Source organism: Phyllobates terribilis, unplaced genomic scaffold (assembly GCF_046119375.1).
Source record: "Phyllobates terribilis strain yellow unplaced genomic scaffold, ASM4611937v1 Scaffold_5__5_contigs__length_657084704, whole genome shotgun sequence".
Classification (NCBI taxonomy): Eukaryota; Metazoa; Chordata; class Amphibia; order Anura; family Dendrobatidae; genus Phyllobates; species Phyllobates terribilis.
Genome location: NW_027362765.1, coordinates 228,271,352 through 228,284,464, shown reverse-complemented (window position 1 = coordinate 228,284,464; position 13,113 = coordinate 228,271,352). Strand labels below are relative to the sequence as shown.

The following is a 13,113-nucleotide window of genomic DNA, read 5'->3' as shown; positions in this document are numbered from 1 at the left end:
GGGTCCATTATTCTGTATCAAGCATTATATGAATCCCATTATTCTGTATAGAGCATTATATGGGGCCATCATTTTGTATGTAGCATTATAAGGGGTCCATTATTCTCTATGGAGCAATATATGGGGTCCATTCTGTATTGAGCATTATATGGGGCCCATTCTGTATGGAGCATTATATGGAGCCAATTCTGTATGGATCATTTAATGAAGTCCATTATTCTGTATGGAACATTATATGTGGTCCATTATTTTGTATGGAGCATTATATGGGGTCCATTATTCTGCATGGAGCAATGTATGGGGCGCATTATTCCGTATTTAGCATTATATGGGGCCCATCATTCTGTATGGAGCAATATATGGGGTCCATTATTCTGTATGGATCATTATATGGGGTCCATTATTCAGTATGGAACATTATATGTGGTTCATTATTTTGTATGGAGCAATATATGGGGCCCATTATTCTGTATGAAGCAATGTATGGGGCCCATTATTCCATATTTAGCATTATATGGGGCCCATTATTCTGTATGGAGAATTATATGGGGCCCATTATTCTGTATGGAGCATTATAAGGGGCCCATTATTCTGTATGGAGCATTATATGGGGCCCATTATTCTGTATGGAGCAATGCATGGGGCCCATTATTCCATATTTAGCCTTATATGGGGCCCAATATTCTGTATGGAGCATTATATGGGGTCCATTATTCTGTATCAATCGTTATATGAATCCCATTATTCTGTATAGAGCATTATATGGGATCATTATTCTGTATATAGCATTATATGGGGTCCATTATTCAGTATAGAGCATTATATGAGGCTGATTATTCTGTATGGAGCATTATATGGGGTCCATAATACTGTATGTCGCAGTAATGGGGCTCATTTTTTTGTATGGAGCATTATATGGGGTCCATTCCATTAATCTGTATGGAGCATTATATGAGGTCCATTATTCTGTATAGAGTGCTATATGGGGCCCATTATTCTTTATGGAGTGCTATATGGGGCCTATTATTCTGTATGGAGCATTATATGGGGTCCATTATTCTGTATAGAGCATTATATGGGGTCCATTATTCTCTATGGAGCATTATATATGGCCCATTATTCTGTATGGAACATTATATGTCGTCCATTATTTTGTATGGAGCATTATATGGGGTCCATTATTCTCTATGGAGCAATGTATGGGGCCCATTATTCCGAATTTAGCATTATATGGGGCCCATTATTCTGTATGGAGCATTATATGGGGTCCATTATTCTGTATGGATCATTATATGGGGTCCATTATTCTGTATGGAGCATTATATGTGGTCCATTATTTTGTATGGAGCAATATATGGGGCCCATTATTCTGTATGAAGCAATGTATGGAGCCTATTATTCCATATTTAGCATTACATGGGGCCCATTATTCTGTATGGAGCATTATAAGGGGCCCATTATTCTGTATGGAGCAATGTATGGGCCCATTATTCCATATTTAGCATTATATGTGGCCCAATATTCTGTATGGAGCATTATATGGGGTCAATTATTCTGTATCAAGCATTATATGAATCCCATTATTCTGTATAGAGCATTATATGGGGCCATTATTTTGTATGTAGCATTATATGGGGTCCATTATTCTCTATGGAGCAATATATGGGGTCCATTATTCTGTATGGAGCATTATGTGAGGCCCATTATTCTGTATGGAGCATTATATGGGGTCCATTATTCTGTATGGATCATTATATGGGGTCCATTATTCTGTATGGAACATTATATGTGGTCAATTCTTTTGTATGGAGCATTATATGGGGTCCATTATTCTGTATGGAGCAATGTATGGGGCCCATTATTCCGTATTTAGCATTATATATGGCCCATTATTCTGTATGGAGCAATATATGGGGCCCATTATTCGGCATGGAGCATTATATTGGGCCCATTATTCTGCATGGAGCAATGTATGGGGCCTATTATTCCATATTTAGCATTATATGGGGCCCATTATTCTGTATGGAGCATTATATGGGGTCCATTATTCTGTATCAAGCCTTATATGAAGCCCATTATTTTGTATATAGCATTATATAGGGTCCATTATTCTGTATGGAGCATTATATGAGGCAGATTATTCTGTATGTAGCATTATATGGGTCCATTATTCTGTATGGATCATTATATGGGGTCTGTTATACTGTATGGAACATTATATGTGGTCCATTATTTTGTATGGAGTATTATATGAGGTCCATTATTCTGTATGGAGCAATGTATGGGGCCCATTATTCCATATTAAGGATTTTATGGAGCCCATTATTCTGTATGGAGCATTATATGGGGCCCATTATTCTGTATGGAGCATTATATGTGGTCCATTATTTTGTATGGAGCATTATATGGGGCCCATTATTCTGCATGGAGCATTATATGTGGTCCATTATTTTGTATGGAGCATTATATGGGGTCCATTATTCTGTATCAAGCATTATATGAATGCCATTACTCTGTATACAGCATTATATGGGGTCCATTATTCTGTATATAGCATTATATGGGGTCCATTATTCTGTATAGAGCATTATATGAGGCCGATTATTCTGTATGGAGCATTATATGGGGTCCATAATTCTGTATGTCACAGTAATGGGGCTCATTATTTTGTATGGAGCATTATATGGGGTCCATTCCATTAATCTGTATGGATCATTATATGGGGTCCATTATTCTGTATAGAGTGCTATATGGGGCCCATTATTCTTTATGGAGTGCTATATGGGGCCCATTATTCTGTATGGAGCAAAATATGGGGTCCAATATACCGTATGGAGGAATAAATGAGGCTCATTATATGGTATAGAGCAATATATGGGGCTCATTATACTGTATGGAGCATTATATGGGTCTCTTTATGCTGTATGTAGCAATATATGCTGCTCATTATACTGTATAGCGCAATATATGGGGTCCATTATACTGTATGGAGGACTATGTGGTGCCCATAATACGGTATGGAAGACTATGTGGTGTCCATAATTCATTATGGAGGACTATGTGGTGCCCATAATACTGTATGGAGCAATATATGGGGCTCATTATACTGTGTGGAGGACTATGTGGTGTCTATAATACTGCATGGAGGACTATGTGGTGCCCATAATACTGTATGGAGGACTATGATGAAAGGGTATTTATCCAGCAACTCGTGAAATTGACTTAAAAAATAGCCTTTATTTTGAAAAAATTAAAAAATGAGACCATAGTGCAAATAAAAGCGTACAGAGGCTTACGCGTTTCGGATACGTAGATCCTTATTCATAGCATAATACAATGTTGAAATGGAAAAGCTTTTAAGGCATATGGAGAAAGTAGCCGCCCACTGACATCACATGTTCAGAAGCTCAATTACACATGAGTCCAGAGTCTCAGGAAACTCAGTTTTAACCCTAAATGAACTGACTGTTTCTATTTAAAAGGGAAAAAAAAAAAATTTGGAAAGTTGCCAAACAATTACAAACTCCATAAATATAACTCGCTAAATATAAGTCACATAATATCAAACTAGAAACAGATAGTTATAACGAATATAGCAGGAAATCAGCTAGTGTAAAATAGTGCAAGTGGAAATAATCGGAATATTAATACAAATACATTAATTCATTTCTCATATTTAAACCTGTTGGATATCTAGTATTTAATTTCAAAATCCACTGTGCTTCTTTTTTCCATAATAATTTAACCCTGTCCCCACCACGATGAGATATAGGGACAGTTTCCAATGCACTTACACGTACGGAGGACTATACTGTCTGCTCTGCACTGTGCGCTGCGAGGATTCACCGGTTTCTGAGATATTGTAGAATTTACAATAGATATCACTTATATAATGTAAGAAGTTAGTGAAATATTTGGCATTGTACTATATATATATTTCTCTGCGGTATCTCTGCATCATGAATCGTGGTATGTGTTAAAGGGACCCACTGAGACTCTTTCGCCCGGGGCCCACGAAAACCTGGAACCAGTCCTGCTCAACTCCCTCCCACCTTACACCCCTGACAGGATTCTCTAAGGAGCTCCCAAAGCCAGTATGGATTTAACATAGAGAATAGGCTAAGCCTGAGCACATTGAGTGCTATGCAAGAGATCCCACCTGAGCGAGTACTCCTCTCTGTGTGTGCTCCTGTCTCCTGAGATATTCACCTTTTGGGAAGTTAAGCAATCAATGGTGGTCTCAGGATCTGCTTACAATTAAAAGCTCATTAACAAATATAGTTCTAAAGGATTGGATGCCTTATAAGCGTAAATGAAAACTGTCATGTACAAAAAATGTTATTAACCTGCACATATGAAGTTGATCTACAGGTTAATATCATTTTAAACCTGTCCGGCGCCTACACTGAGAGCCCCGCTGTCAGAAGGAAATGATCTTTATTCCTCCCAGCAACATTCGGCTTTGTGTCATAGGGGTAAGCTTGTTTTGCTCGAGTCACAGCTCAGTGTATAGTGAGTGGCGGCTGTAACCAGGCATCCAGCACTGACTGACAGCCAACTCTCAATGCAGAGCTGGCTGTCAGTCAGTGTCGGGGGTGCGGTTACAACCGCCGCTCACTATACACTGAGAGGTGACTGAAACCATGCCGGCCACTCCCCAATGACTGAAAGTTCAGAATGCTATTAACCTGCAGATTAAACCAATATCTGCAGGTTTATAGCGTTTTGTTACATGACAGGTTCCTTTTAAAACCACCATGATTTTTTGTAATGGATGAATTGACTGTTATAAGTTGTATTCTTGAACTGTATATTGTTTTGAAACAGAAAATTAGTGATTATATGTTCCTTAGTTATGTTATGTTCATGTTTTCTTTGTTGTTGTGAGCATTGGTCCTTGATAACTGGGCAATGGTCCGAAAAGTTCCAATCTGGCACCCATTGAAAAAAGTAAAATAATTTTTATTTACATCACAATATTAAATATGCTTTATCACGCATGTCTCTAATTCCTTTATCCAGTGTTATTAATATTGTGATGGAAATAAAATAATCTGTTTACCTTTTTCATTGGGTGTCGGACTGCAACTTTTTTGTCAAATGAAAATTAGGCAAAGCAGACAACTGGGGGCTGATATTAATAGGCTGAGAAGGGCCATGGATATTGGTCCCATCCCAGCATAATAAGACCAGCTCACAATTGTCTTCTTTCCTTTAGCTGGTTATTAAAAATAGGGAGGACCACACATCATTATTTAAAATTATTTATTTGTTTTTTTTAAACAATCAGTCCGGGTCACGTGGTGCGCAAGCCAATCATAGCCACGTCATTACTTGGCATGGCTGTGTTGGGTCCAGAAGTGCCCACAGCCTTAAAGCTTGTTGATTGGCTGCGCTGTAGCCTTTCAACAAGCTTTGTTACAGTACAGTAAGAAGTCCGTGTTCGAACTTCAGTTAGGGTTCACTACTCTCTAGTAGACAAGTAGTCTGGTGGAGGTCACAAGTCACATGTTCAAGGGGAGCAGAGCACAATATTTGTTTTACGTGGGTCCAGAGCATAAAACAAAGGGGCCACTGTGCCTCTTGGATTAAACAAAGTAGACTTAGGTGAAGTATGCACCAGAGTTCTACTATTCAAGAGCCACTCTGATTGCAGGGCCTTCAGACATTGTCTAGACTGCTGAAATCATAGAGCTAGCGCAACAGGATGCAGTGAGCACAGAATGGTCTTCAAAACAGCTGGTGTAACTGCCAAGCTCGTTGCCAAAATATTGTAGTGTAACTGGCAAGCTATGTGCCATTGTCTAATAGTGTAACTGGCAAGCTCTATGCCATTGTCTAATAGTGTAACTATTATGCTCTGTGCCATTGTCTAATAGTGTAACTACTAAGCTATGTGTCATTGTCTAGTTGTCTAGCAGTGTAACTGCCAAGCTCTGTGCCATTGTCTAATAATGTAACTGGCAAGCTCTGTGCCATTGTCTAATAATGTAACTGGCAAGCTCTGTGCCATTGTCTAATAATGTAACTGGCAAGCTCTGTGCCATTGTCTAATAATGTAACTGGCAAGCTCTGTGCCATTGTCTAATAGTGTAACTGCTAAGCTCTGTGCCATTGTCTATTAGTGTAATTGCCAAGCTCTGTGCCATTGTCTAATAATGTAACTGGCAAGCTCTGTGCCATTGTCTAATAATGTAACTGGCAAGCTCTGTGCCATTGTCTAATAATGTAACTGGCAAGCTCTGTGCCATTGTCTAATAGTGTAACTGCTAAGCTCTGTGCCATTGTCTAATAATGTAACTGGCAAGCTCTGTGCCATTGTCTAATAGTGTAACTGGCAAGCTCTATGCCATTGTCTAATAGTGTAACTATTATGCTCTGTGCCATTGTCTAATAGTGTAACTACTAAGCTATGTGTCATTGTCTAGTTGTCTAGCAGTGTAACTGCCAAGCTCTGTGCCATTGTCTAATAATGTAACTGGCAAGCTCTGTGCCATTGTCTAATAATGTAACTGGCAAGCTCTGTGCCATTGTCTAATAATGTAACTGGCAAGCTCTGTGCCATTGTCTAATAATGTAACTGGCAAGCTCTGTGCCATTGTCTAATAGTGTAACTGCTAAGCTCTGTGCCATTGTCTATTAGTGTAATTGCCAAGCTCTGTGCCATTGTCTAATAATGTAACTGGCAAGCTCTGTGCCATTGTCTAATAATGTAACTGGCAAGCTCTGTGCCATTGTCTAATAATGTAACTGGCAAGCTCTGTGCCATTGTCTAATAGTGTAACTGCTAAGCTCTGTGCCATTGTCTATTAGTGTAATTGCCAAGCTCTGTGCCATTGTCTAATAATGTAACTGGCAAGCTCTGTGCCATTGTCTAATAATGTAACTGGCAAGCTCTGTACCATTGTCTAATAATGTAACTGGCAAGCTCTGTACCATTGTCTAATAATGTAACTGGCAAGCTCTGTGCCATTGTCTAATAATGTAACTGGCAAGCTCTGTGCCATTGTCTAATAGTGTAATTGCCAAGCTCTGTGCCATTGTCTAATAATGTAACTGGCAAGCTCTGTGCCATTGTCTAATAATGTAACTGGCAAGCTCTGTGCCATTGTCTAATAGTGTAACTGCTAAGCTCTGTGCCATTGTCTATTAGTGTAATTGCCAAGCTCTGTGCCATTGTTTAATAATGTAACTGGCAAGCTCTGTGCCATTGTCTAATAATGTAACTGGCAAGCTCTGTGCCATTGTCTAATAGTGTAATTGCCAAGCTCTGTGCCATTGTCTAATAATGTAACTGGCAAGCTCTGTGCCATTGTCTAATAATGTAACTGGCAAGCTCTGTGCCATTGTCTAATAATGTAACTGGCAAGCTCTGTGCCATTGTCTAATAGTGTAACTGCTAAGCTCTGTGCCATTGTCTATTAGTGTAATTGCCAAGCTCTGTGCCATTGTCTAATAATGTAACTGGCAAGCTCTGTGCCATTGTCTAATAATGTAACTGGCAAGCTCTGTGCCATTGTCTAATAGTGTAACTGCTAAGCTCTGTGCCATTGTCTATTAGTGTAATTGCCAAGCTCTGTGCCATTGTCTAATAATGTAACTGGCAAGCTCTGTGCCATTGTCTAATAATGTAACTGGCAAGCTCTGTGCCATTGTCTAATAGGTAACTTTGTTAAACCTTCATTAGACACCTGATAACTCACAGGGTTCCATGTACCACTTTTTTCTTGTTTTTAAGGTTTGATCGCTTTTCCATGTATGACTATGGAACCTCTCATTGTGATGTAGATTAAATAACCTTGGAATAATTACTTTTCAGTCTTATTTTACAATCCAGTTAAGAAATCTAAAATTAAATTTTCACCTTTTTTGTTGCGTTTTTCTTTTTAGCATATTTTGGATCAAGGCAAATTCCAAACATACTAATAATGTAAATGACATTAGTATGGTTAGTATTTATATACTGTAAATGCTCCTGTAAAGTTAATTACTGAGTATAAAACAGACAATATTTGTTTTACAAAATGATTAAGAGTTTAATAATATTTACATGTCAGGGTGACTAATGGCTATTATTAACAGAACAAAATAATAATTACAAATTCTAATACAAATTATTATTGTCAAAGTATGTAAATTAGAGTGAATCTGTCACCAGGTTTTTGCTACCCCATCTGAGAGTAGCATAAAGTTGTGGCAGAGACCCTGATTCCATCAATGTGTCAGTTACTGGGCTGCATGCTGCAGTTTTGATAAAATCACTATTTTATCTGCTGCAGATCTAGCAGTTCTCTGAATGCTGAGCTCTGTATAACCCACACTGCTGATTGACAGCTTTCTCTGTACACTGCACACTGGCAGAATGCTGCTAATATGAAAATGGAGGACTAAAGGGCAAAATAAGTCCTTTAGTGATAATCTACTGCTGATAAAAGTGTGATTTTGTGTACTATATTGTGGAGCAAAGCATCATAGCTCTGTCAACTATATTGTGACCATGGTCGAATGAATAGGGGGGGATCTTCAGTACCCAACTGCAGCCACTATGCAGTTGACACCACTGTACTGTTGCCCTAAGCTGATCACATCTGGCTGCCGCCAGCACCGGGAGCCGCTGATGTGCACCTCCACTCTTGAAATTGCCAACAGGTACACTAGTCCTCTGGGAGGAGTTCTCAAGTACTCGTTATTTCAGCAGTCCCAAGCAAGTTTCTTATTACACTAACTACCCTATAGATGCACTGCATACACTTTGGCTAGCTCTGCTCATCTGCACCTTACTACCTCATATTGCTTTTGACCATGAGGAGCAGTAATACTCTGGAACCACGTAGAGAGCAGCTTGTCTGGTGCCATGTTTTGATGTTACGGGTGAGCTGTGACCTCAGACTGCCTGCATATTTACTGCACATAACATACCTAAACTAAGTGCCTATGTCAAATATTATACATCATACAGGACATTTCACCCTCAAGGACTGTAAATAAGCATTTTAGGCAAGGTGCCCACATTATAAATGTTATTTTAGTTATTGTAATCACTTATATAGCACGATTAATTGTACATCACTTTACATACATTATCATCGCTGTCCCCATTGGGGCTCACAATCTAGATTCCCCATCAGTATGGAGTGTGGGAGGAAACCAGAGAACCCGGAGGAAACCCACGCAAACACGGGGAGAACATACAAACTCCTTACAGATGTTGTTCTTGGTGGGATTTGAACCCAGGACCCCAGCGCAGCAAGGCTGCAGTGCTAACCACTGAGTCACTGTACAGTAACAGTCAGTAAGGACTATAAGTAAGGACAATATGTAAGGACAATAATAAAGACAACACGAACTTAACCCAATAGGGTACAACATTATCTACTTTGGTCAGTAACTTCAGTCTCCTTTACAAGAGAGCCTTTAAAAAAGTTGTTCTAAATAAAGGCCATGTGATGACCAGCTTCTTTACCCCTACGATACCCTCCTCCTCATTATATCTGACCTGACATCATATAACAACCATTCAAATGAGTGGGGCAGTTTTACTGGTGCAAGAGATACTCTTAGACCACGGTACCACTATCAGTATTTGGTCAGTATTCGGTCAGTATTTTTTCTCAGGAGTGGGAGCCAAAACCAGGTGAGGAACAATCAGAGAAAAGATATAATAGAAACAAGTCACCAATTCTGCATTTATCACCCACTCCTGGTTTTGGCTCCCACTCCTGAGAAAAAATACTGACCAAATACTGAACAAATACTGGTAGTGAGGTCGTGGCCTTAGTGAGTGTCTCTACTCTGGTTCATACAGATTGGTGTTCCTGAATTAGGTACCCCCAAATGGTTTAATAAAATATTAATAAAGGGGTCATGTGCATGGCCCCATTAAACACCAAGACCTACCAATATTTCTATCTCTAGTCTCTACCAATATTTCAGACATAAACTACGATGGCCATAACAAACAACTTCACATCATTCTTATTATCCACATATACATACAAGCCTGTCTGAACCAATTACATAGATAATATTTGATGCACACAAAAAATACATAAGTCAATTCCTAGGACTACAGACTTCTCACCAGTAATCATCCACAATTGTCCCTTTAGCTAAATCTGTATTAAAAAATTGTTACTTTACAACCCACTACACGTACCTGTCATGATGTCTCTGATCTGGAACCTCTGAGTATCTGACTGTCCTGTGTGACTCCGGCACGCACAGCTACCATATATAGGAATGCAGCCTCTCCTAGTATTTTAATTGCTATTATTTCTAATGAGCTGGGTGGATACCTGTATTTTATTGTCTTCTTACTATTATTCAAAGCTTCTGTTTAGTGATGACTTTTGACACTTGTTTCTGTATACTAAATTCCATTATACAAATGTAGCAGACCTGAGATTATCATAATCATCATAATATCAATATAAATAAAGAGTGATTTTCAATAGGACTGCTATATTAAACTATCAAGCTATAATAGGCACTTAAGAAAAGTTAAATGAAAGATTAACCATACTATACCAGTAGGTCACATTGTAGCACATCAGTCAAACATGAATTCCAGAAAATTGTATTTAAGGAAGCTTTAAACCCCAAAAAGTAATCATACAAGTTGTGGAATTATGGAAATTCCATAATCAATAGACATGTGCGCAAATGATGAAAAAAATGAAAATAATTTCAAAACATCTCAATTTATTTAGCACCTGAGAAATACACGCACTTACACGCCTGGGCATTATACCTATGACATTATTAATGGTTGTCTACATCTCTGAATGAACTTGTGAAAACAAATCATCAAGATCCGCTGCTGATAGCTCCCTTTGCAATTGTTCAGAGACATTGCAGACCATGGTAGTATGTCTAGGCAACACAGGCTGCTCATAGAAGCACAAGAAATATGCTGTCTGGTATTGTCGTGTTGAAAAATGGCTCCTAGGAGACTTTCACATTCCCTTGTGAAGGCCTGTTGAAGGCAAATCTCATGTAGTCTCAAGTCCAAGACAAAAAAGGGACTCATTCCAGCCTCTATTGCTGCATTGTTCTGTATTATGATTACCCATAACAGTGGAGGTGTGAGGTCAATGGAACACATGTAACTCGACATCTGGCTCATTGCCCAATGTCATGCAAATGCGTTCTGATGGTTTGTGTAGATACTTTTATGCTTTTAGCATGGTATGTGACTAGTGATGAGAGAGCGTGCTCGTTTAACCCTTTAAACGAGCATGCTAGGGTGCTCGCCGAATATTTTGGCATCCTCGGCATTTCAATTGCAGCCGTCGAGGCTGCATGTGTCGCAGCTGTTACACAGTTGTGACACATGCAGGGATTGCCTGTTTGTTAGGAAATCCCTGCATGTGTCACAGCTGTGTAACAGCTGCAACACATGCAGCTGCGGCGGCTGCAAATGAAATGACGAGCACGCCAAAATACTCGGCAAGCACCCGAGTGCGCTCGCTGAAAGAGTTAATAAAACATACTTCCTCAACGCTATATGTGACATCTAATTTCACAGTACAGAATGGATCACTAGGCATCATTTCTCGAATCTGATAAGAGCACATGGGCAATGCCATGAGGAGGCCTTTACAAGGGAATCTCATACCGATCCTACTCCTGGGATCATAGTGTGAGGTGACCCCTCTAGTCATCATTCCAAGTACACTTACAGCTCAGTATTACATTGATTTGGTCATGGAACCAGTGGTATAAAAATTTCTCCTAAGTGACCCAGGAGCCACTTTTCAACATGACAATGCCAGGCTGTCTGTTGTTTGTGCTAATGTGAGCAGCCTGCATGGCCTAAATGTATTACCATGGCCTGTAACGTCTCCCATCGAGCACATCTGGGACATCATTGGTTGATAACTGCAAAGGGAGCTGCCAGCACCGGATCTTGATGAGTTGCATGTCCAAGTACATTCATTGTGGCTGAATATTCCACAGACAACCATTAATAATGTTATTGATAGCAGCCAAGGTTTGTAAGTGTATGTATTTCTGCCCTTGGTGCTGAATAAATCTAGATGTTTTAAAATGTTGATTCCATTTTTTCATCACTTGCATATCATTATCATGTCTATCTATTCTGTGATTTCCATAACTCCACAAAATTTTCTTCTTGGTGTTGCAATTGCAATGTTGAGGAGTGTATGTTACTAAGTCAGATGGTAAAGTAATTGTCTAATAAAGTTTCTGCCTATTTTGAAAAAATGGCAAAACTCTTATTGAGTGACTGTATTTTCTATTTAACTTATTAATATTCATGCAGATAGATACACGCCGAAATACCATACACAACCTATGGATAAGATTTGCTTTATTTCAGAAAAATAAACACATTTTTTGTTCTTATACTAATGGATCCGTTAAAACAAAATTTGTAAATTTTTCTATTTTGTTGTGGCTGGTAAATCACAACAAAGAAATGATGATATAGTGTTTACCACCTATAAAGTAGTTTCTCAGACACTGATGGGAAACTGGTGGTTTGGTGGTAAGTGCAAAAAGTGCTAAGAGGTGTGTGGTGCCAAGCAAACCTGCAGGTGGCAGATTAAGGCCTGGAGAAGCATTGGTGAAATGGATCCAGGGAGAGAATGGAAAGCAGACACTGCATTGTTGGACACTTGGCATTCTTTGCAAGAGCCATTGAATGAGAGTCACCACTGATATCACTGGTCACTGGTGCAGCCCGTTCACCTGCACCACAGAGCAGCGAAGAGATGAGGCAGCAGATTCGGAACCTCTTCATTAGCATTGACTAGAGAAAAGCTGACATACTAGCAACTAATGGGGGCAAACTGGACATTTAGCCACCAGAATCTTAAATTCTGCCAATGTTCAAGATGCCAGGGGCTCTGCTGCTGTTGTTACCTCTGGCATGTCCACAGGGCTGAGTAGGCATCCTTCTCACCCTTTATATAATAAAGAGTATTCTGTACTGCAGAGGAACACTGGTTATAAACTTGTACCACATTTTTTTAGCATTGGAGAATATGGAGGACATAACCTATTGTATGTCTATATTGTGCAGTATGTCGCAGCGTTCTGCCAAAGATATGTCAGGAATCCTCCCAATGCACACCTCTAATATATACTCTA

The 13,113-nt window shown here is 39.2% G+C and overlaps 1 protein-coding gene across 2 annotated transcripts in view; it reads right to left on the bottom strand.

Annotated features, from left to right (window-relative positions):
* LOC141272793 (protein-glutamine gamma-glutamyltransferase E-like) overlaps positions 1–10,246 on the bottom strand; it is a 117,767-nt gene extending 107,521 nt beyond the window's left edge. For both annotated transcript variants that reach the window (XM_073683860.1, XM_073683861.1), the window contains exon 1: positions 10,157–10,246. In XM_073683860.1, the coding sequence (XP_073539961.1) occupies positions 10,157–10,163 (7 nt within the window). In that variant the 5' untranslated portion in view covers positions 10,164–10,246. The remainder of the gene's footprint in view (positions 1–10,156) is intronic.
* Between the last annotated feature and the right edge of the window lie 2,867 nt (positions 10,247–13,113).